Here is a 24069-nt window from a genome sequence, read left to right as displayed (position 1 = left end):
AAGTTAAAAAAAAAATAAAGTCTGGAAAATTATACATCAAAATCTTAATGTCTTGGTGGTAGAATTACTAGTGATTCTCACCATCCCCCTCTATACTTTTCTGGTTTTGTTTTTCCACTAAGTATCGATTACTTTTAATGTTGAGCCCAACTACTTCTATAATCAGGAACAAAGTTGTTATATTTTGGAAAAAAATTAGGTGTACAGCATACAATTAATAGAGTATATACTCCTTACCTCAAATTATGTGCATTTATAACCACTAAATTTTACTGTTTCAAGGGGAAATATTTTTAAAGGCAGTATAGAAAAATGATTTAATTAGACCAAGAGTAAAATCCTGGTTTCACCATTTACTATCTGTGTGACCTTGAGCAATTCAATAACCTCCTTCAACTTCCTCATTTTTATAGTGGGGAAAATGTAATTCTCCCAACCAACCTATTGATCTGCAGAACTGCTCTAACATTTATTTACTTATTTATCAACATAAACACATATCATATACTATAATATGAATATATTACATAAAATACATTTCATAACATCAAATTTTATTAGAAAATTACATAAGTAGTAGCAGAGAGTTCAATGTCTGCCAAGAGTCTGACTCTATTGAGGCTCCATAATGGTAGCTGTTACTGAGATCAATAATAACCATCTAAGAAAACTGAAACACTATGAAAAAAAACTAGCTTCTCAAAGAATGTAACAGGGAGCAGTGAAAGACAAACCAGTACCACAGTTCATTCTGCATCTGCAGGAATTTCCCAAACATCTCTGCTAACTAGATATTCATTATGGCAATTAAACGTGTTAACATGCCCACAGGACCACTGAGAACCTTCCAGAAAATAGAAGTGAAAGCCACTTTTCTAATAATAACCAGCTTAAACTAAGCTTTGGAATACTAATACACCAAGTCTCTCTTCCATTAGAAACAGTTTTCTATCTATGAATATAATGCCAATACAAATTAACACCAGCCATAAAATATAAACTAATTTAAATCTCTTGATTGTAAATAATGAACTTTAATAAAGAAGCTTTACATAAGGCATGTATTTTGATCTTTATCAAAATTCTGGGCTGGGAGTTCTATCTCAATACTCATTGATATTCTGAAATTACGCCAAATACAACACTTACAATACACAAAACCACAATATAATAGACAAGTTTAATTACACTATGAATTAGTAGACTTTTATAACAAAGTCAAACAACCAAAATCAGAAGAATCCCTTTGTTTCAAGTGAAAAGTCTGCCGAACCTAATTTATCATATGGTCTAGGACACAGACCCATATTTTAAAAACCTGCTAATTTAGGAAGAAATTAATCAACCATAAACAAAATAATATTAAATAAATCATTGTGCCAATTTTTCAACTACATTAGAATATGCACACTGCTCAGTTTGGTTGTTAAAGGAAGTTAAACACCTTTTTAAAATAACAAAAACATAGATATAATCCAGAAACTAGACATAATCCAGAAATTATATTCAGGTTGGTATATATAACCCAATGCTGGGATTACAACTATACAAAGACTGATTTTATCATATACTCCAAAGCTTCCGTATCCAATTAAGTCTTACTCCAACTTCCTGAAAGCAGTCATCACAGAGACCTATTCCAGTGATGTCATTTTTTGCAGAGCACTTTAGAAGCCTGGGGCACTTTTGTCAACTATGTTTAATTGTAGCAAACTTTAAATTCTCTGAGACCAGTTATGATTTATGTCATTGACAATTACACCTAGCAAATAGATCAAGCTAAACAAATTTCTTTTGTTTTTTTTTTTTAAAAGAGGGGACTGACTATAACATTTTTAATTAGGTTAGTTTTCTTAAAAACTGTAAAGGCAAATTTAAAATGAGAATTCCAAGTATTCTGAGCAGCATAGTATCTATGCAGTAAGAATGTATTCCTATACCATGTTCTCTTCTACTGGTTTATTCTCTATAATCCCAGAAACCAGTCCTGTACTTAGTACATCTTGTATAGTAGCTACTTGTATAGTAGCTTAACTGTGTTTCTGATGTCTTTAATAGCTGCTCATTAGTGGTGAACATTACAGTACCATTATCGAACCATTAGCCATTCCTTTAGCTTCAAGATACCTAACAACTACCATCAATCACAAGGGAAGGCTTAGAACAAAAAAAATACTCAATATGATGAACTTCAATTTGTAGGGTTGTTTTTAAAATCTTAGACACTATATTTTGTGGTGTATAGGGTCTTTCTTTTTTAAGTTTAATAAAGCTGTATCTGCACTCACATTAGTCTAACTCCAGTAGTTCATACATATTATAGAAAACTAAATTACAGGAGATCACCACATTCATAGTATATATAAGAATAAAGCAAAAATATAAGACAATGTAAATCATCAACAGCATAAAATAAAATTTTGCCAAGAAGCTACCTTTTCATTACACCGCAACTATAGAGTCCAGAGGGGCAAGACCATACAATTTATATACTTTCCCACACAAGTAACTAACATGGTCGACTGTTAATGGCAATTTGAAAATATTACAGTGTAATTACAAAATGACACAGGTTAATATTTAAGGAAATATCAAGCTTCTCAAAATAAATTGAATATTTACAAGATTAAATTTCTGTTTTGTTAAACATTAAAGTCTTGGAACTTAAAAGGAAATGTAAAAATACAGAAAACCTATTTATCAGAACTCCTGATACTTTTTCTTTTAGGGGACCTTTTACCTAGTAAATGTTAAAGCATGTGATTTGTGGTTTCAGTTTTCTTTGCAGTTCTAGAAATTGCCTACGATTCCTTTTACACTATTTACTTGCCTCTTCCCACCCTCCACCCACCTGATCCCCAAACCTGCTTTGGATGTCTTCTTTAAAATCTTTCAGAATAAGACAGTAGATTCAAATGTCATGAACTTTTGAATACAAGAGTTAAAATGACAGTATCATATAACTATCCTGACTCTCTTTAAAGTAATACTAGTCTTCTAGAATACTAATCTAATTCTTAGAAGCAGAAAACACAGGAAGCCCAATGTTCCAAGAAAAGTTAATAATAATTGATTCATCCTGGCTACCCAGGAAATACAAGGATCTGTGTTCTATGCAAATACTGACAATAAAATCATATAGTAATACCTGCCATCCAAGGACAGGAAAATAGAAAAAGAGTTCACGGAACAAATGCACAATGACTAAAAAGTCCAGGAAGAAAAACAACATAAATTTGGAGATCAAAAGGAATCAAAGCTGCATGAAACACATGACAGATCAGTGAGCTATACAGACAGAAGTAAACCAAGGTGGTGGAAAGATCACCACTAATGGGAGATGAGAGTGGAATGTAGGCGGACAAGAAGTGAAGTGGACAGAGGTGAAGAGGGAAAACACGCAGGAGCTAGAGATGACAGGAGCTGAATTACAACAGATACCAACAACAAAAGGCGGAAATTGGCAGATTAGGAAGGAGGGACGCCCAAGGAAATTGGGGGTAAAGAGAATAGAAAGCATTTTCAATGGGAGGTTGAATCAAGGAAAAGGCAGTAAGTAGGCAAAATACAGACACCAAACAAATTATAGACAGACGAGAAAAAAATGTAAGAGACCAGGTGATAAGTAGATAGGGTAGAAAGAGGGAAAAAGGGGGAAGTAAAACAGGTCTACTGGGAAGAAGGTATTTTAAAAAAATTGTTTCTGGAATTTTACTTTTTTAATTAAATTTAAAAATCTGTTCTTTTGCTTATTTTTCTCTCTGTTGAGTAAATCTTGATACATACGAATAAAGGTTTCTTCAACTTACAGAAAATTCTTGATGAGTTCAACTGACTTAATCACAAAAAGTTAAGAAGAGCTAAAAACAATAAAATTTACTTAGGTCGTTAATCACCTTAACTCTGACAAACTAATTTTCATACCAATAATGTATACATACACATTAATGACCTTAATGACCAATTGCTTCATTTGTTAACTATAAAACCTTTCTCTCTCTCTCTCTCTCTCTCTCTCTCTCTCTCTCTCTCTCTCTCTCTCTCTCTCTCTCCCCTTTTCCCCCCTCACCCCCAACGGTGCTTAACAGCATTTGGAAAACTCCCTGCTAAAAAGAAGTTTGATGGAGGTTTAAAATAAGGTTAAAACAATTAATGGTTAAGGGATGCTGTAAATTTTCTATAAATTTCTACTACCCATGTTATTCTGCTTTCCTAGATAACTGAAAACTGAATATAGATGAAATAAAAACAATGCATCCTTCATTTCCATCTAGATATAGTGGAAAACAAAACATTAAACAAGAACATAAAAATAGTAAAGAACAACTACTCTGAAAAATAACCTATGTCAGAAAAGCAATCATACCAAAGGTCTATTTATGAAGATATAATTCTTACTTTTACACTGAAACAATAAGGTCATAAGATCTTTAGTCCAAAAAATTATGCAAAAGGAGGCACATACAGAGGCTGAGAGTAGATAAAGAAGAATGTAACGTCACACAGATTGTGACAGCAGCACATCATTATGAATTCATCAGCATTTTGCACCTTTAGTAATTATTCAGTGAAGTCAATTTCTAGGGGTGACATCCTAATGAATTGTTCCTACTTCTCCTATTATATCTATTTCTCTATTCACATAGAACAATGCTCTGATCATAAGTAGATCTCAGCTACTGCAGTAGAGGAAAATATTATATACCAAAGCAGATGGATTAAGACAATGTAAGAAACATCCAAGAAATATGCGAAAGTCTTGTCACTCGTATTTTCAGAACTATCTTCTTTCGGCTGCTGAAAAAATCTAAATAGTATGAGGGTCGCTCTTGAAATTTGCCTTTTCTTCAGTATTTTACCATTCTTCTATGAATATCTTAATCAGTCACTGGGCAATAGTCCATTCACAGGCATCCGACATTATTATTGACTTCTAGAACAGCTGCTGCTCCACAAACTTTAGGAGACGTCTTGAAGAAACAAACCTGGTTCTTTGGTTTCTATTGAGGACATGCTGAGACTAGAATTCTCTCTCATACTCAAAGATGACATGGAAGCCAAATTGTGCTGTTTCCAAGGTAGGATGCCTTGAAAAAAAAAGTTAAAAATCAACCAGCTTTACAAACACAATACTCTAAAAAAGCAGTGCAAATTTTCTTACATTTCTCTCTTACATTTAGGATAAGATTGAAAAATAAGTAATACAAATAAAAAAAATTAATCTTTCACTTCAGTTTCAAATACACTGTATTTTCTCCAAAATTTAAGAGGGCATCGCAGGGTATACAAAAGTACTGCAAATAATTGACAGTTCCTGAAATTAATAAGAAACGTCAGTTAAAACTGTGAAGAAATTCTGGTGACTGACGTTTTTTTGATCTTTACCATGGCCAGGATTGAAGAGCGGCCGTGAGAAAACACTGTTTCTCTGCATTCGTATCTTACTTGGCAATGCTATGAACAAGCATGGTTTACATTCAGCTGTAAAATGAGCTACTAAACTGATGACCTGGAAATTTTCTCCCAGCCATAAAATTCTGAAATTACATAACATCTAGTGATAAAATCTTGGTACCACTGAACCAACTGTAGGCAAGTCATCTGACTTTGCCTCAATTTTCTTATCTGTAAAATACAGGGTTTGTTCTTCTTACAGGGGAAGGTGGTTTAAAATACAGATGCTCAGGCCATGTTCCTGAGGCGAGGCTAAGACATCTGTTACTTTTATAATAAAGTGTCATTCTGATGTATATTCCTACTTAGAGAACCACCACACTAGATTATGTTTAAGATCCAGCTCTACAACGCCAAAACTGATAAAATGGGGCAGTAGAGATTTCATTCAATCATCCAGTTGATAGGCTTAAAATAAATGAATCAGCGTTATCACTTTCTTTCCCTAAAACCCTCTATTCTGGAAAGAGCCTGAAATTAAGGCTAACGTGTCAATTGGATAAAAACTTCAAAACAGATTTTAACTTAAATTTTCCAAATTATTTCCTCGGATTTTAAATAGAACACAACGGTGGGACAATATTCATAGTTTTAACTTGGTTCTCTACAAGACATCCCAAAATAAGTGATGTTAAAATACAGCAGCATGTCATTTTTTCACTGACTCAAATTATAAAGTTACCCCCAAGACAAACGACTCAACCTCCTACACAGCAGAAATCATCTGTAATACAGAATACTATACCTGCAGAGCGTGTGTCCTCCCTGGCTGCTAACCAGGTTTGTGACCCATGCTTCATTCAAGGGCACTTCCTCCTCTGAATCCTGAGCAGTGGGTGTGGTGATGGATTACTCCCCGATAGGTGGAGTCAATTAGATTCAGTGACTCTGTTGAGCCCCAATACCCCCAAAATAATACTGTCAGCTCCCGACAAAGGGATTCAAAACCGGGCTTTCAGAAAATATCATTTTCCTTCATCTTGCTGGATTTTGTTTGTAGGCTCTCTCTCATTGAATTCCACAAGACTTCAAAATGACTTCACTCCACATTTGTTACCAAATCAATAGCACAATTTTACGGTGTATTCCATTAAAGGAATATTACTTGGTTTGAAGAGGCCTCCTGGCCCCAATGTGTTCTCTATTGCCCAAGATAAGCTGAAAAAGTGGATTAAGATTTTGCATGAGAACAAAGCAAATGGACAGAAGTGCACAGGAAACCTTCAATAACACACATTCTGGTAAATTACTACCATTAGGAGTTTAAGTCTAGTAAGTGTTTTAAAGAGAAAAGTAGTAAGATATCAAGTGCCATTCAATATTATTTTATTTCACATTAGTTTTCTGATACTAAATTAGTGTCTCAAACAGTCATTGCCCTATGTCCTGGTGAATCATTGTCCTAGAATTCAATACCTTTGAAGAGTTACATACAATCTTCACTCAGCTTTGAGATCAGAAATTCAGTTTCTCTCCCCTTGCCTTTAGTCATTTCAAAATACAGTAACCCCTTAACCATTTCATTATCAACTTTTATCTGGAAAATCGAGCATTGTTTTTGCAGCTCAGAATCATTGTAATATTTTATGCTACTCTGAAATTTTAAAATAGAGCACGTTTTACAGCTGAGAAAGTAGTGTGAACTTTTCGATCTCTCTTCTGTCTTCGATTAAGTAAAACTCCCTGGAGAAAGAAACCACACTGACTCAAGATTCAGACTGCCTGTGTCTCCCTACTTATTACTTGCCATGTGATTTTTGGCAAGTAACTTAATTACCTTGCTGTACCTTAGTGTTCTCATTTGAAATACGGGATTATAATTGCACCTGCTTCAAAAGATTGTTGTGAGCATCAAATAAATTAACATGTAAAGGTACCTGTGACAGTATCTGGCACACTTTAAGCACAACATATAATCGTATGTTGACTATTATTATTACTTTGTTTTACTTAGTTCCAAATTCTCATACTGTTTCACGTGTGTACACAATGTTTGCCAGACTATAATACCACCTACCTGAGGACTGAGACCACATTTTGAATATCTCTGATGTGTCCCCCATGGTATCAATATTCACTCAATACATAAATATTAACCTACTCAGTATATATTACTACACTGGATGAACAAGGAAATTCTCAAACATAGTATTATATAAATATATATTCCCTGCCCCCAGTAGCCTGTATTTTGGGTGGGAAGACACACAAAACACAGGGAACAATATACAGCCGTAAAAGATTAAATGCCAAAGTATGTGTGTGGTATAAACAGCTAACATTCAAAGGGCTCATCGTGGGCTGCAGACTGTGGAAAGCATTAGGCTGTAGTGGTCCTGCCCCTAAAGCTAAGTGGAAAGAAGCGAGACAATTCCAATGTATTTTTGTTAATTTCACCAATATTCACCAAGCACCTTCCTTACACCAGACTCTCTTCTGGATTCTGGGTATACGGTAATGAGCGACACAGAAAAAGTCCTGGCACTCTGGACGTTTTAAAGGGCACTCCATGTGAGAGCGAAGTTTTGAAATAAGGAATGAGAAGGACTTGTCTTCTAATCTGATGAAGCACGACATCACTTAAATGCCATACAACACGCAGGAGCCAGTGTTGGCATTATGGGTCACCCCCGCTTTCTAACAAAGTGTTGTACATACACAAATGGCTACCATGGAAAATTCAACAACTTTCCACGTACTGTATTCTAAATGTCCCATTGTTTCTAAAGCACATTAAAGGGATATTCTCCATATTTCTGGATACAAATAACATGTAAGAGATTTACAAACACATACAATGTTATTGGAAGTTTTCATAATAGAAGCTGCAATGACCCAGTTCATAAATTTTATCCAAATGAAACCTATTAATGCTTTTCTGTATACCTGTGCTTTTTCTCCCTGCCCCGCCACCCTATCCCCCCCTCGCCCCTTCTTTACTTCAACTACTATTGGCTGCCTACAAAAAATATGTATCTACTAGGAGAGTGCTTGAAGCGCACGTGGTGGTAAGGATCAGTCACAACGGGTGCAAGTATTAACTCCAAAAGAAAACAAGTGCATCTTTTTCTTCTTACATCCTCCCACTGATGACAATTCTCCACTCATCCCCTCCCCAAAGAGAATGCCCTTAAGTAAAGGAACCCTCTTATAAATACTGATCGGCAAAGCATTCTCCATCTTTACCTCTCCAACGATGGACCACTACAATCAGAAGATAGGTTAAGTCCAATATGCTCTAATAACAAATAAGACACATTTCCAAGTATTTCCCTCATCCTCTCCAGTCCTTTCAAATACTTTTACTCTCCTAAGATGCAAACTTAGATCCCACCATCATTCTCATCATGATTATGCCTATATAATTTAAATTTTATCTGTAGAAACAAAGTCAAAATAAACTTCTTGATTATGGAAGTCAAAACTACTGAATTAAATCCAATCAAAAACAACTTCTTAATGCACAAAGTACTAGACTGGACACTGAATGTTTAAGACATTTACAAGCAAACTGAAAACAGGTAGAACGCCTACAATGTAGATAATCTAACATTCTTAACATTCACATACCCATCAATATTAGATTCATCAACGAATAGCCAACTAACTATTTTTTATTTCCTTGGTTTGGTATTGGAAAATTACGCTTCCCTGTTTCATTGTCATTTGTTAACCCTTAATTAGGAATGTCACTTAAAAACTAAATGTGGGAAGAGGGAGCCTTTCAGAAGGGGCTATAAAGGCTTTCCCAAAATTTACTTTTTTCCAAAGTCCAAGCACAGCCTGCTTATTGGGTAACAATGATATGTAATGGGAACTTAGATAAATAAGAGACACAGGGCTTTGGACACTATTGAATACCCAAATAAAGGAACTAATTGCAGTTCTATGCAACTTTAAAGCCATTTTCCAACTTGAAAAACACATTAATTTACTTTACAAGTCATTTTAGATTGCCAACACTCTTATTTTACAAAAACGGAAACCAAAGTAGTAATGTAGTTCCACATTTGGACACATTCAAATCAAACTCATGTATTCAAATATTTTTGAGTATCCTATGCTTATGCAAAAAGTTATCCTGGAATATTAAATGAGATAAAGCATGTAGACCATTTTGGCACAAGCCTGGCAAACACCCAGTACTCAACATTGCCCATTAATATTGCTCCTAATTTTCCAACCTTATAGTCAAAGTAAATGACTATAAAATTATATATATATTATGTACATATAATATATAAGCTAATAAGTATTAATAGTATAAATAAAGCCAGTATATTACTGTACCAAGTAATGCTCTTTATCTAGACAAAGGTGAATTTAATTGTAATAGAATGATCCACAAAGCAGAGAAAGCTTGCTGAGGGGTAGTGTTAAATATTGGCTCTTATCTCTGTCTATCAATTAAGAATACCACCTCTACATCGTCTAGCATGAATTATAATTAGCAGTCAGCTGATCCTGGAGAACTAGCTCAAAATGAATAGTGAAGACCTCCAGCACGTGTACAGATGGCCATTTATTTGCAAGGCTGCACCAACCACTCAAATCTTACTACTTCAGTACAGATGCATGCTGAAATCCTACATAAATTCATTATTTGTCTCAAGCTAGAAAACAGAAGGTTCAAGTCCCTACACCAATTTTTTTTAAATACCCAAAAATCCCTTCAACTGACAATGTTACAGCATCCAGGACACATCCAGTTTTTAAAGACCTTCAGTAGTCTCAGCCAACGCATCCTTTATTGTGATAGGGGAAAATGGAAAGACAGTTTGGAGGGCATATGCCTTCTTAAGTAAATATTAAAGTAACTATTAAAAGTAACCCTCGCCCTCATTGCGAAAGCGAATCTTCGTGTTTCCCAGCTTAACCTCGATTGGTGGGACAATGCACATTCCCCCTCCCAAGCTGAGTCACGCCTGGGGCGCACCGGAGCGGGGCGGGAAGAGGCACGGAACTCCGGCTAATGACCAGTCCCCGCTACTTCCCGCTAGGTTTTAGCACACAACTAGATCCACGTGGACTTCTCGGCGGGGGCGACGAGACCTACCGCTACTAGAAGCCCCCGCCAGCCCCAACCCGCCCCGCCTTCCCGCGGGGACGCAGGGATCGGTGCCAGGGGATCGCGGAGGGCGGCGCGCGCGGCCCGGGCGGGGGGCGGAGCGCGGCGATGACGCCCCACGGGGGAGGGGAAGGGAGCCCGGCTCCACTCACGCGCCCGGGGGCGGCACCGGGGCCATCGCTGCGTCTCTCCCGTTCAAAAAGTGAAAGGGGGGTAAAAGGGGGAAGGGAAAGACCTGGCTCCTTGTCTCATCCGGAAACCGACGGGCCGGCAGGAAATGACGAAGGCAGAGGTCGTCCAGGTCCGTGCGGTAACCGGTTCCCGTGAGTCCGGCCCCGACTCCGGGGGAAAGGGCCCCGAGCGGAGCAGCCTGGTCGCCCGCCGCCTCCGGAGCGAGCAGCGTGAGTGGACCCGCGTCCCTGCGCCTCTCGGGCCCCGATCTCGCGTCACCCGGCCCCGCCCTCCGCCCTCGCCCCGCCCCAGCCCGGACTGTCGGGGAGGGGAGAGGACGCGAGGGGGGTCGCCGCCCGCCCCATGTCCCCAGCCCGGGCCCTGGAGGCTCCTCCTGCCTTCCTCGCCCTTGCTCGGAGCTTCTCAGGCTCGTAGGGAATAATGGGGCTCTGAGGTCCACAAACGCAGACAAAAAGTGGAAGCAGCCGCAGCTGCCGCGCGAACATCGGGCGGGCGCGACGGCCCCGGGGCGGTTGGGGTTTAGCAGGAGTGTTTTAAGGTTGAATCACAGGCCGCCTACGAGCGGCGAAAACGCGTAAGATCTCCCGGCCCCTCTGGAGGCTCCTGCCTGCGGCCACTTCTTGAAAAAGGATTACGTTCCATACCCGCTCGACTGGATTTCTTTCCGGGAGGAGCAGGTCTCACAAGATTGGGGTCAGGGCCGGAAGAGTTAAGGTTTGGGAGTCAAATGCATGTGACAGACCTCCCCCTCCACTCCCTAAATTGTGACTTTGGACAAGTTAAACTGTATAACCACCACCACCACCATCTCAGTTTCTTCTGTAAAATGGAGCTTTAGTGCCTCCCAGCAGCGTGGTTGTCAAGATTAAGTGAATATGTGGACTGCCCAGCACTGTTAAGCCCTCAAACGTTAATTGCCTTCCTCCTATTGGTTCCTTCCTCCTCGAGGCCTATTAGCGTTTATCCTTCTGCGACTTGAACCCAACCGTTAGTACTAAAGAGGACTGAGAAAGAAAATCACATTTATGCAGTGGATTGTGTTATAAGGAACTCTTGGAACTGTAAGTGATTCTAATCTGAATTTGTATCAAAATAACAGCTCTAAGAGACAACAGTGATAACACGACCCAGACAAGTGATACTCAATTTTAGAACCACGGAGACATGGTATCAGGAAACCCCAATCAGGAAACTAATTTTAAAACTTATGCTGTAGTCACTTGATCCCTAGAAAAGTTCTAGTTCTCAACCTAAAAGTTTATCAAGCTAAAAGCAAACCTTAGTTGTCATATTTTGGCAACTTTATCTCTGGATACTAATGTTTACCTGGAACTTCATTCAGCTCGTCCTACTATCTCCTTACTTGAAGTTGTTCAAGCATTACTGTGTAGGAAAAATATGTGAAAAAAAGTTCAGTTTTCTCAAATGACAAATTTGAGAAATTGATGAATCACGATCCAAGCACGTGGCTAACTACATTAGTAGTTAATGAAACATTAACTTGCCAGGAATGAACCATTGTAATGCCCCTGGGCATTTTGCTTTAGACTCAAGAGAAAGGCTGTGGTGGTGTTATGTAGTGACACTCAGTAGGTGTATGTGTGTACACGTGGTTAGACTGTGGCATGCTGGAAGGGCCACATATGGGCCATGGGTCTGTGCTGTGATTTTTGGATAAGACTATTCCTTATTCCTGGCAGTCTTACAAAGTCATGCCACTGGTCATGATGGAGGAGTGGGCAGGAAAGGCCTACCCTCAGTGCAAATCTTTCACAATGACACTACTACAAATAACTCCAGTGCATGTCCCTGGAACTGGAACAGTAGTGTCATTGCATACCAATGATGTTGTATAATGTATGTTATATAATTCACGTTAAAATTTTACCATCTGGGTCAGCAGTAATTTGAAATTCTCTGTAGTTAAAGGCTGGCATATTAGTAGCAGGAGGAAGACAAACTCTGTAGGATTACACCATTTATTGAGAAGCACAGGAACAGAATTTTCTGAAAAATTGAAGCCAGAAATTAACTTAGCTCACATCCACGTAGGTGTTAGAAAACAGGCAGGAAACACTTTCGTAATTTGTCAGTTAAATGGCACCTGCAAAATGTTCTAGTGGCCATTGCTGTATGTTTCCTGTTTCTTCTCTAATTTGTTAATAACTCCCAATCCTGAAAGCTACCATCCTTGTTCCATAATTATCGAGGGTCTTCAGCAACATCTCATATCAGACATCTAAAGTCTCTTTTTGCCAAACACAATCGTTGGCACCAAGAAAATTCTAGATTTTATAAATCATAAAGACACCTATTAGTCTCTGATCTTCCAAAAGTTTCCATTTCTAAAGTAGGCTGATTATTTACTATAAATCTTGTTACATTCAGGAAACTCTGGAGTTCAGTTTTAAGGGATAAGAATTAAAATTTTGAATATGCCAAATCCCCCTGTGCCTCTTACTCTCTTAAAAAGAAAAAAAAAAAAATGACAACCAGACTTTAATATATAAGAATGGGGTATGGTCTCATATTTAAATAATGTTTAGATCTTGCATCTATAAAATTTTATAATTTAAAGTAAGTTCTATTTTTATTATTCTCTGGCTAATTTTTACAAGACCAATCTTTATATTCATCAGATACCAATAGATGTTTTCAGAGAAACTATTCTTACCGTCAGTGTCTAGAATTTAAGCTAAATGGCCATTCATGATATTCACTTTATTATAAATGAGTACAGTATGTCCCCAAATGGTCTGACAAAAACTTCAGATATCAGAAAGGGGCAAATATGCCATATGACTTAGGAGCAGGCCTTGGGAAATTTCATTTTATGCAGAGGCAAACTATAAGAAAGAAAACAGGTTTTGCCCTTAATACACACTTGGTAATTTACTGAGGCAAATCGACATTAAAGGATATTTTGGAGGCTCATACGACAGATTGCAAGATATTTTAATGGAAGAATTTCTGCAATGCCTTCATTGTAGAATGCCTAAAAAAATTGCAAAATAATTTCTCGGACATTTCAGATACGCTTTTTCTTAGTATTAGAAAATCATTGTCTTATTCTTAGAAACTATAGTACAGTTATCACCTATCATTTGTTCAGTTTTTCTTTTTTTTAATGGAATGTCTGAAATAACACTTCTGGATTTCTTTCACATATTAGGTCATTTTACTTAGGCTTACCTTTTATGTCCAACAAGGGAGGAACTTTCTCTCTGAGGAAAAATTCAGTTACCTTCCCAAACAAATAAGAAACCGTTACTCTTTTACTTGCTATTTGATACACTTGCTATTACCACTCTTAACTTTCTGTGGGAATGTCAAAAGAATGCATTTCCTTGAATGGAAGTCACAGCTGTGTAAATAGCAAAAATTAACTTTTTATCCCATGGTTTCTTGCAACCACATTTGGCCAGCTGGCCAAAACTAGATAAAGCTACCAACGTTTTCCAGTTGCAGAGGGAGGAGGCATATGGGAGAGCATTGTTTTGGCTATCACATCTTTTCTAGGCTGCTGTCATGAGTGCAGCAGTATTTCACAGCCAGTTGTTTGAGTCTGTTTCAAGTATTCATTTGCTTTAATCTGGATAATAGTTACAGTTTAGAAAATGTGCAATGACAATGCAACCTGGATCTTTTTAGTAATATGATTTTTTTAACCCCGAATTTTAACCTTTATGTAGAAGCCTTAATGTTTCAAAGTGGAAAATAAGGGGAAATAAGTTACATGCCTAGACCAGGGGTTGGCCAACTTTTTCTTAAAGGACCAGATTATAAATATTTTGGACTTTGAGGGCTGTGAGGCAAAAGTCAAGGATATTATATTGGTATGCATAACCATTTAAAATGTGTCCATTTAGAAATGTACAACCCTTCTGGGCTCCTAGACAGACTGGAGTTGGCCAACCCTTCTCCAGACAGTCGTACCATCATCACTTGCTAAGAGAAACCCTGGGGACGGACGGGTGGCTCAGTTGGTTAGTGTGAGCTCTGAACAACAGGGTTGTGGGTTCGATTCCCACATGGCCAGCGGGCTGCACCCTCCGCGACTAGAATGAAGACAACTTAGAATGAAGATAGCGAGCTGCCACTGAGCTGCCACCGAGCTCCCTGGCGGCCGGATGGCTCAGTTGGTTGGAGCGCGTGCAACTACCGATTCGACTCCTGCAAGGGGTGGTGGGCTGCGCCCCCTGCAACTAAGATTGAATAACGGCAGCTAGACTTGGAGCTGAGCTGCACCCTCCACAACTACACAACTAAGATTGAAAGGACAACAACTTGACTTGGAGCTGATGGGTCCTGGGAAAAACACACTGTTCCCTAATAAAGTCCTGGAAATACCAAAAAAAAAAAAGAAAGAAAGAAAGAAAGAAACCCTGTTCTCTCTTCTTTCTTACAGCCCCATGCCTGGGGGTTACGGAGTGATGGGTGACGATGACTCTATGGATTACAGCGTTCATGAGGCCTGGAACGAAGCCACCAACGTTTACCTGGTAGTAATTCTCGTTAGCTTCGGCCTCTTCATGTATGCCAGGAGGTAAATCTTTGAATATCTCAGGGTAGATAAGAACCCGGGTATTTACAAGCTTTGCAGGTTTGTTTGTTTTACCTGAATTAAATGCACAAAAATAATTTCACTAGCATTTTTTGTTCCTGCTATGAAAGCACTGTTTACTTGTGTCTATCCTCAAGCATGGACACCAAGGTTTGGCTTTGAAAACCCCGTTGCTTTAAGAGAAAGAGATTTGAGTGCAGCTCTTGGCACCCAGACCAGCTGCTCTGCATTCCCATTCTATCATTTCTAATACCGTGTTTCCCCAAAAATAAGACCTAGCCGGATAATCATGCATCTTTTGGAGCAAAAATTATAGTAAAATAAGACCAGGTCTTTATAATATAATAATATAATACCGGGTCTTATATTAATTTTTGCTCCGAAAGACGCATTAGAGCTGGTTGTCCGGCTAGGTGTTATTATCGGGGAAACATGGTGCAATTCAGTTTTATCATCTGGCCTGTGTTCACGGTTCCCCTTGGATGATCACATTTTTTGGGCCTCATCCCTAAAATGCAGAAACACTAACTCTCATGTGCTCGACAATTCTCTCTTCACACATTTTAAGCTTTCCCTTCTGTTTCTTGTGCATGACTATATCACAGTACTACTTGAACACTATTGATATTATCTGATTACTTGTTTCTCTTCCACAGAAACTTCAGCTCCTTGAGAACAAGAACCTTTAACCTGTGTGTTCTTAGTGTGCTGCATAGTGTAAATAAATATTTCCTACATTAATTCTAGATGTTGTAGCAAAATTTAACTGTTCTTTTCCACACTCGCTGGCTCCTTTAAGTACAGTTAAAAAAAAAAAAAAAGGAGGTGCTTTAAAGAGGAAAAGCAGTATTAGTTGGACTGACTTGCTTCTGCTTACAGTCACGTGCTTCATACTGTCCTCTACCAAAGTAAAAAAGGCATCAGATAATTGAAAATAATTAGTAATCCCCAAATAATTGCTGTTTGGCCTGGGGAATAGTTTTGAGCCTAGACTTGCTCTCAGACATGCAGTCTCACCCTTCCCTGCCTTCTGACCCCTGGAGCAGCCGGCCCATTGGCCACATGGGCTCTAGGAAATGGGTGAGAGAAGGCTCCACATATCATCACTGGTCCACTTGCAGAAAACAGCTTTCCTCTAAAAATAGCCACCGCCTCCTTTCCAACCCAGTTTTAAAAGCAGAGGCACACTGTTGTTAATTTTAAATAGATGGCCCCACTAAGGCCGTGCTGTTGTATTTGAGAAATACATTTATTCACTATTTTCCAATGTTAAGGTCTGCTCACATTCTGTTTATTGTTGAACCCAGAAATTTAGCTTTCTTTAGATGACATGAGAGAGAGGTAAAAAATCAGATGCTTGCTTGTTTATGCATTTTTCCATACAATACTTGGCTTTTTGGGGGGAGGGAGTAGCGGCACAATGGAGGTACAATCACTTTGTTGCATTAAGAGGATGTTGTCAGCTACTTTTCTTTTCGTCCTTATAGCTGTGTTGCTGTACTTGTACAGCTTCATACTATGTAGTGAAAGAAAGAATACTTGAGCCAAAGAAGCATCTCACAGAGACAAAATAAGGATGGATTCCTTGCCATTTAAGTCCTTTTAATGTAGTTTCTGATTACAAGGGTCATGAGAATATTACAATCCCATAGATGTTACTACAAATCTGTCTCCTGCATTGGTTTTGTGTTTTAGGAATAAAAGGAAAATTATGAGGATATTCAGTGTGCCACCTACAGCAGAAACTTTGTCAGAGCCCAACTTTTATGACACAATAAGCAAAATTCGTTTAAGACAGCAACTGGAAATGTATTCTATTTGTAAGTATATTCTGTGCCGACATATATATATATATTTTATATATATATATATATATAAAAGCATGTTTAAAATCGATTTTTTTTGTTTTTTATTTTGCAGTTGAGTCCAGCTAGCAAAAGGTTATCAGAAATAGTTGGTAATGAAAACTTAGTGCCTTTTTCAGCTGCTCGACACAGTTTCAGCAAAGGCAGATTTGTAGGAAGTTAGAGGAGCCCGCACTTCTATGGAGCCCTTCCAAGACCCATAGAAGAGCCCTAGCAATGGGTTCATGTAATCATACTTTTGTAAATTTTGCAAAAATTAGCTATTTTAATCATCAGTTAAGATTGCTATGTTCTCTTACTCTAATTTGCCCTCCTTTGCACTTCTCGTGTGGAATGGCATCGAAGGGGCCAAGAGCATTTTGGGGACCCGTCTAAGGAGAAATTGAGTTGGAGCTACTGTTAGTTGGGGTTTGAATTTTATATTTGTGGAGTTTACAGTCACTTCTATTACAAATAAACTGCACGCCATAGCAGTATAGGAATGGCTTCCAGGAATGTGGCATGTGACATCCATGTGCAAGGCCAGAGGTCATGTCTCAATATTAGTGTATTCTGTAGTAGTGAACACAGTGAGTATGTAGGTAGTTGAAAGAAACAAAGTTTAAAATATACAGAGCCACAAGGAATTGTACATCTAAGCCACAAGTGTTTATGCCATCATTTCAAAGAATGAGGTATGGACTCTGTGGTGTATTATTAAGAAAAGCAAGATACACCTTACTGTATTTTGCCGTGTATAATGCAGTCCAGTATATAATGTGCACCTAGGTTTTTGGCCCAAACTTTCAATGAAAATAATCTTTCATTTTTAATTTTTTAATTCAAAATTTTATTTGTTTACATTGAGGTACTTGTTTTTTGTATTATAAAGGAATTTTAGCACTTATTTTTTAATATATTATGGTACAAGAAATTTTATGTAACAAATGATTGCAAAACACAAGAACAAAACAAGGTACAATAAATTGTATGTACCAGTAACAAATTTATTATATTTATGGATCATAGAAAGCCAAGAACTCTTCGTTGTTGTAAGTTTGTTGTAAGTTCAACAAAACCGATTATTGTATTCCAGGGTATTATTTTGCGGATATCATTATCGATTTCTAGAGTTACACTTTTAACTCATAAGCATAAATAAAAGAATTAAAAACATTTATATAGATATGGAATTAGAACTACCAATGTATAATGAGCATCTTAATATTTCCCTCACAAATCTGGGCAAAAAAGTGCGCATCATACACAGCAAACTATGGTAATAGCATATATACTAGGATGTTACTCTTTTAAAATCAAATTACCAAAACATCTATGTGTAACGTAAATGTTCTATATAATTGTGAAGCATAGAGGAAGGCTTGGAGAGACACACGTCAAATTATTAACATGCATTACCTTGATAGGGACAGGGTGGGATTTAAGGAAAAAAGACTGGACATTCTTAAAAGAAAGATTTCTACAGTAAGCTTAAATATGAGAGAGAGAGAGTGTGTGTGTGTGTGTGTGTGTGTGTATGCATGCACTCGCACACATACAAAAAGAAGCAAGGAGTGAAATTTTAGGTGAAAAGTAGAAAAAATACATATATATATATATATATATACACACACACATATATACTTTACACAAGTAGAACCTCTAAAAAAAATTCTTCACTGTTTCCTCTTTTGTTCCTTCTGCTTTTTATACCATATGCATATGTTACCAGTTCAAAGTAAGAAGTAAAACTAATATAGCATTATTTACAATAGCCAAAAGGTGCTAACAATCCAAATGTCCTTGACAGATGAATGGATGCACAGAATGTGGTACATAAATATAGTAGAATATTATTCAGCTTTTAAGAGGAAGGAAGTTCTGACACTTGCTATAACACAGATGAACCTTGAAGACATTATTCTTCGTAATGCTTATAATGAAATGAAATAAGCCAGTCACAAAAGAACAAATATTGTATGGTTTCACTTATATGAGACAAATTCATAGAGACAGTAAGTAGAACGGTGATTGCCAGGAACTGGGGGAAGAGAAAATGGGGAGTTATTGTTTAATAGCTAGAGTTCAGTTTGGGATGATCAGAAGAGTTTAGTGAATGGACGGTGGTGATGGCAGCACAACAGTGTGAATGTAGTTCATGCTACTGAACTGTCCACTTAACAACGGTCAAGATGGTGAACACACAGTGGGATTTATAGATGATGTGATACAGAATTGTACACCTGAAATCTATGTAACTTTACTAATAATTGTCACCCCAATAAATTTTAATGTAAAAAAAAATTGTTAAAATGGCAGATTTTATGTATATTTTCCCATAACAAAAAAAATCCTTAAAAAAAAACCTCAGTATTAAAATATGGAGCCAGAGATTTGTGTGGAAAATTATAAGGATAGAATTAAGTTTTCATCGATGCCTAGTCAAAACAGAAGTTACCTCCTAGCAGTGATGTGTTCAGCAGTATAGCATAGACTATTATAAACCCAGTGTACAGTTTTTTTCTTCTTTGATGGGAAGAGCATACGATAAAATTTATCAGAATTCCTGTGTTTGTAAGGTGTGCTAGTTTTCTATTGCTGCTGTAATAAATTACTACAAATTCAGACTTAAATAACACAAATGAAAAGGTGAAGGGATTAGAAAGTACAAATTGGCAGTCACAGGGATGTGAAATACAGTATGGGGAATATAATCAATAATGTATAGATTATGTTGGGTGCCAGATGGGTACTGGACTTATCGAGGGGATCACTTCATAGACTGTGTAGATGCCTGACCACTGCACTGTACACCTGAAGCTGACTCTATACATCTGTATAGTCACAGGATGTAAAGTACAGCATAGGAAATACAGTTAGTGGTATTGTAACAGCTACATACGATATCAGAGGGGTAGTAGACTTTAGGGGCGTTATCACTTTGTGAGGGGTGTAAATGTCTAATCATTATGTTGTTTTGTACACCTGAAACTAGAATAAATAAATAAATAAAATATATGAGAGAAGGAAAAAATACACACATGAATTGTCTTACAGTTCTGTAGATTGAAAGTCCTACAGCAGTCTCACTGGGATAAAATCAAGGTGTCAGCAGGATTCCATTTCTTTCAGCTCTAGAGGAAATCTGTTGCTGCCATTTGCAGCTTCTAGAGGCTACCCACATTGCTTGCTTTGTGGCTCCATTCCTCCAACTTCAGAGCCAACGGCATTGTATCTTTCTGATCATTATCCCATTTTTATATCTCCCTTTCTCACTGAACTCAGCCAGGAAAGGTTCTCTCATTTTTCAGGGCCCATGTGATTAGGTGGGGCCAGATTGTCGAGGGTAATCTCCCCCTCTCAGTGTCCTTACCTTACTCACACCTGCGAAGTCCCCTTTGCCCTGTAAGGTAACACGTTCACAGATTATGGAGACTACGTCAGGGATCTCTTTGGAAGCCATTATTTTTATAAACTGAGTATATGTGTGAGTTTGCACATTTAATAACTCCCCTCACATTGGATCATTCTCAGTGTTTGACATACCTAGTTGTGAAAAAGTCGGGCAGTTCAAGAGGAAATAGCAAACAAAATTTTTTTTCTTGAAGAGGACTCCCAAAGTTATATAAGCTTTAGGCCACAAAAAATCTGGATTTACCCTGAGTAGCATAAACAAATAATATCCCTTTCTTGGCTAGGAAAAACTTTATGAACAGACTGAAAGTTTTAAAGCTAAGCAGTGAGTGACACTCATAAAGAGTGTCACTATACTTTCCCTAGTTTCAAGTTAAGATCATTCTTCAATAAACATTTCTCAGAAGTACAAAGAGAATATAAAATTTGTCTTCTAGTTTATATTGAGGACAATATTCAATAATAGGTCTCTTAGGCTTATAAGTTAAAATACAGTCAAATTCCTTGTGATGTGGACAAAAGCATTATTATTTTAATATGGCAATGGGGGACAAGAAAGAAGGAAATTACAAAATGTTATTATAATTTAATTTAATAGCTTAATGTTTACCTTATAATTTAAAGCTCTGAATAATCCTGATATACAAATAATAATAAACACATAAAAATGGATATCAGCAATGTTGTGAAATTAGAGGATCACAAAGTATACTAAGTTTCTTCATGAAAGAAGAATGTTTAATTTTAAGCTAATTCTTTACTGGGAATCATGACTTGACTGATTTAATATTAGCTAATGATTATTTTGTTATTTTACTAATTTTATCCTTTTTTCCTTGTTTTTTGTTTTGTTTGTTTTTAATAGCAAGGAAGTATGAGTATCAGCAGCCACAAAACCAAGCCGACAGTGTACAGCTCTCGTTGGAATGAAATCTCAGAAAATGAGCAACATGAGTAATTGTTAAACAGTATGGTAGCAAGTTCCTAATTCTACTAAATCAGGAACAGCATTTTTTTAAACTTCTGTCTCCATAAAATCATCTTACTTGTGATTTTTTCCCAATTATTTGTGTTTTATATTGCTTTTTAAAATTGTTTCGCCAAGTCATTTGTTACACAAATAAAAATTGGCCCAAAGGCCTGAAAACAGTCTGCATATACTGAGGAAGATATTACAGAATATAATCAAAGATGATGATTTTACATTGTGAAGACCTTTGATTTCTTCAGGATATAATCAGTCAGGAATGAAAACCCATCTTGGATGTGAGAATCCAGAGCTTATGCCACTTTGCTTTGAATATTTTTGCAAAATTAAAAAATGAAAATCCAGTCATTGGAATAATTTCCTCTCAGATTGTATTCTGTGATGGATAATGGACTAATTTGAGTTCTTACTGCTGTTGTTACCACCCTTTAATTGAATTAACTATTTGCTTTTTCAGAACTTGCACAGTAGACTGTCTTTTCTGCATCATGAAGCATACCCATCTGCTAATTGTGGAAGCTTTCTGTGACTGGAATATTTTCCCCTTTAATTGTGTTCGTACGGATTTGTTTGCTTTGTATTTTTTTTTTTTTTAATCCCATAGTTTCGTTTCTACCACAAGAGTCTTCTTTAGGCCATACTGGGGCCATGCTGCTGAATAAATGGGCGCCTCTATTTTGGAATTGGCAACTTGGTTTACCGTCATGGAACGATCAATGTTTAATGTAACGATCAATGTTTAATGTAACTGTCTGGTTTCTTAACGCTTTTTTAGCATAAGCTTCCCTGAAGACTCTCATATCTTGTACCATTTCATACTGTACATTGAAATGTTTTTACCTAACTTTTAATATTTATTTAGATAAAAGTTGGTTGGAGGTGGTGGCAGGGAAGTTTAACTGTCCATGTAAATGGCCAAGAATTAGTTTTTGAATTAAAGCTATTCTTAGTTTTAAGAGTTAGAGTTAATATTTCAGCATTACTTTTTTTTCCCTTTATAATTGTGAAATAAAAGAATATAAATTTAAATGAAAGGTTTAGACCAAATAAAAAAATTCAGGGAAACTTTATTTACTTTTAAAATATAACTATGTCACACTCAAAAATGTATATATTGTATAAGGTGAATTGTTGACCAAGTAGAATAATTCTTTCTTAACTCACAAATAAGTGAATGCACCACCTATACATAGAATGAAAAACCATTTATAGCTAAAAGGATTGTAAACAGTTATAATTACAGGCCGGGGGTAGCAGAGCAGCAAGGAGACAATCTTCTTAAACTTTGCTTTGCTCTTTGGAGAACCACTGTATATTTCCATGAGCAGATAATGTGATCGGGACCAGGAACAGTTTACTTGCTGTCACTGACTTGTGGCACAGTCTGGACAAATTACAAAAACTGGCTATCTCAGATGACTTGTAAAAATGGTGTACATAAATAAATATAACTGACTGTGATTATTTTTATTTGCATCCACTAGATAGAGGCAGTTATAGCTAAAATCCAGTAGGTCACTTGGTGAGCATCAAATCTTGCCAAATAAGAGAGGATGAATTCCTCATTTTTCTCCAAAGCTACCTGATGGGAATCACTCACCCCCACTGGCAGGAACAACAGAAAGTCTGCCTTTGAAGTTTCTTCTCTGCTTCAACAGCTGAACTGGAAAAGGGGTGGAAGCCTGCACACTTCAAAGCAGCACCAGCTGATTATTCTGCTTCTGCCCCCCAAATCCACCAAAGATTCAACGAAATTATTTTCTTTGGAAGAAAACTGGAATGACTAATAAACTGGTAACTAACACTTATGTTCTCCTTTTCGTTGTTCTCTTTTTCAATGCATAAGAGGTTCAGCAGTAATCACCAGTGAGCCTTTATTGATACACAGCTTGAGTGTGTTAAATAATTGATGTTTAGCTGATGCACGAAGGAAAGAAGTTGGCCTCTAAAGGGCACAGATGTTTGCCATCAACCTCACACTGTTTCAGGTGGAGTTATTTATATGATTCATCAGAAACTGAAATGCAGAGCTTATGGTAAAATTGGTGTAATAACCAGTCAGAAATATTTTAAGTATTGAGTAGCAATAACAAAATACGGGTAACAAAAATAATTTCAGATATGAAGATAACAAATGTGTCTTAGAAAATAAAGAGAAGGAACCAAGTCATTCAAGAAATAGTTCTGAAATATAAACTCTGTGGGCACAGAGCCAGGAGTGCAGTTTCCAGGCTCTCGGCCTCATGTGGAAAGGTGCTGGCTCCTTTCCAGTAAATGGCCATCAACTGTGATCAGATGGCCATCAGCTGTGGCTAGTTGGCCATCAGCTGTAACCAGTGAGCCATTGGCCACTAATATAACTGCTGTGGCTACGCTAGCAGCGGATGGTGGCTGGCAAGCGGGGATTGCAATTAGCAAGGGTTTGGTTAGTTGGTTGGCAGAGAAGTGGATTGCAGATTGTGTGGATCCTACTTCGTGTGTCTTGCCAGGCCGCCAGCGAGACTAGTGGTATGACTCCCCTATCTATGGCTCCATTGTTGTTCCT

The 24069-nt window shown here is 37.4% G+C and overlaps 2 protein-coding genes across 5 annotated transcripts in view; one reads left to right on the top strand and one right to left on the bottom strand.

The window, feature by feature from the left end:
• Nucleotides 1-10893, bottom strand: part of SLC20A2 (solute carrier family 20 member 2) — a 90429-nt gene extending 79536 nt beyond the window's left edge. Inside the window, exons 1-3 of one of the 3 annotated variants that reach the window (XM_033104648.1) lie at nt 10758-10893; nt 6200-6612; nt 4986-5087 (exon numbers count right to left, since the gene is read on the bottom strand). The gene's annotated coding sequence lies outside the window, so the exon portion shown is untranslated. Of the gene's footprint in view, nt 1-4985; nt 5088-6199; nt 6613-10674; nt 10695-10757 lie in introns of those variants that run through there. The other 2 variants (XM_033104647.1, XM_033104649.1) reach the window with 2 other exon arrangements.
• Nucleotides 10785-23328, top strand: SMIM19 (small integral membrane protein 19). 2 transcript variants are annotated; one of them, XM_033104651.1, is made up of 4 exons: nt 10785-10923; nt 15123-15260; nt 16974-17098; nt 21402-23328. In XM_033104651.1, exons 2-4 carry the CDS (start codon nt 15127-15129, stop codon nt 21464-21466), a joined length of 324 nt encoding a protein of 107 aa, XP_032960542.1. In that variant the 5' UTR covers nt 10785-10923; nt 15123-15126; the 3' UTR covers nt 21467-23328. The 2 variants fall into 2 exon arrangements, with proteins under 2 accessions (XP_032960542.1, XP_032960543.1); XM_033104652.1 differs by lacking the exon at nt 10785-10923 and adding an exon at nt 11013-11775.
• The last annotated feature ends 741 nt before the right edge of the window (nt 23329-24069 follow it).

Source organism: Rhinolophus ferrumequinum, chromosome 4 (assembly GCF_004115265.2).
Source record: "Rhinolophus ferrumequinum isolate MPI-CBG mRhiFer1 chromosome 4, mRhiFer1_v1.p, whole genome shotgun sequence".
Taxonomy (NCBI): domain Eukaryota; kingdom Metazoa; phylum Chordata; class Mammalia; order Chiroptera; family Rhinolophidae; genus Rhinolophus; species Rhinolophus ferrumequinum.
Note: the sequence above shows the minus strand (reverse complement) of the source record. Positions and strands in the feature narration are given on the sequence as shown.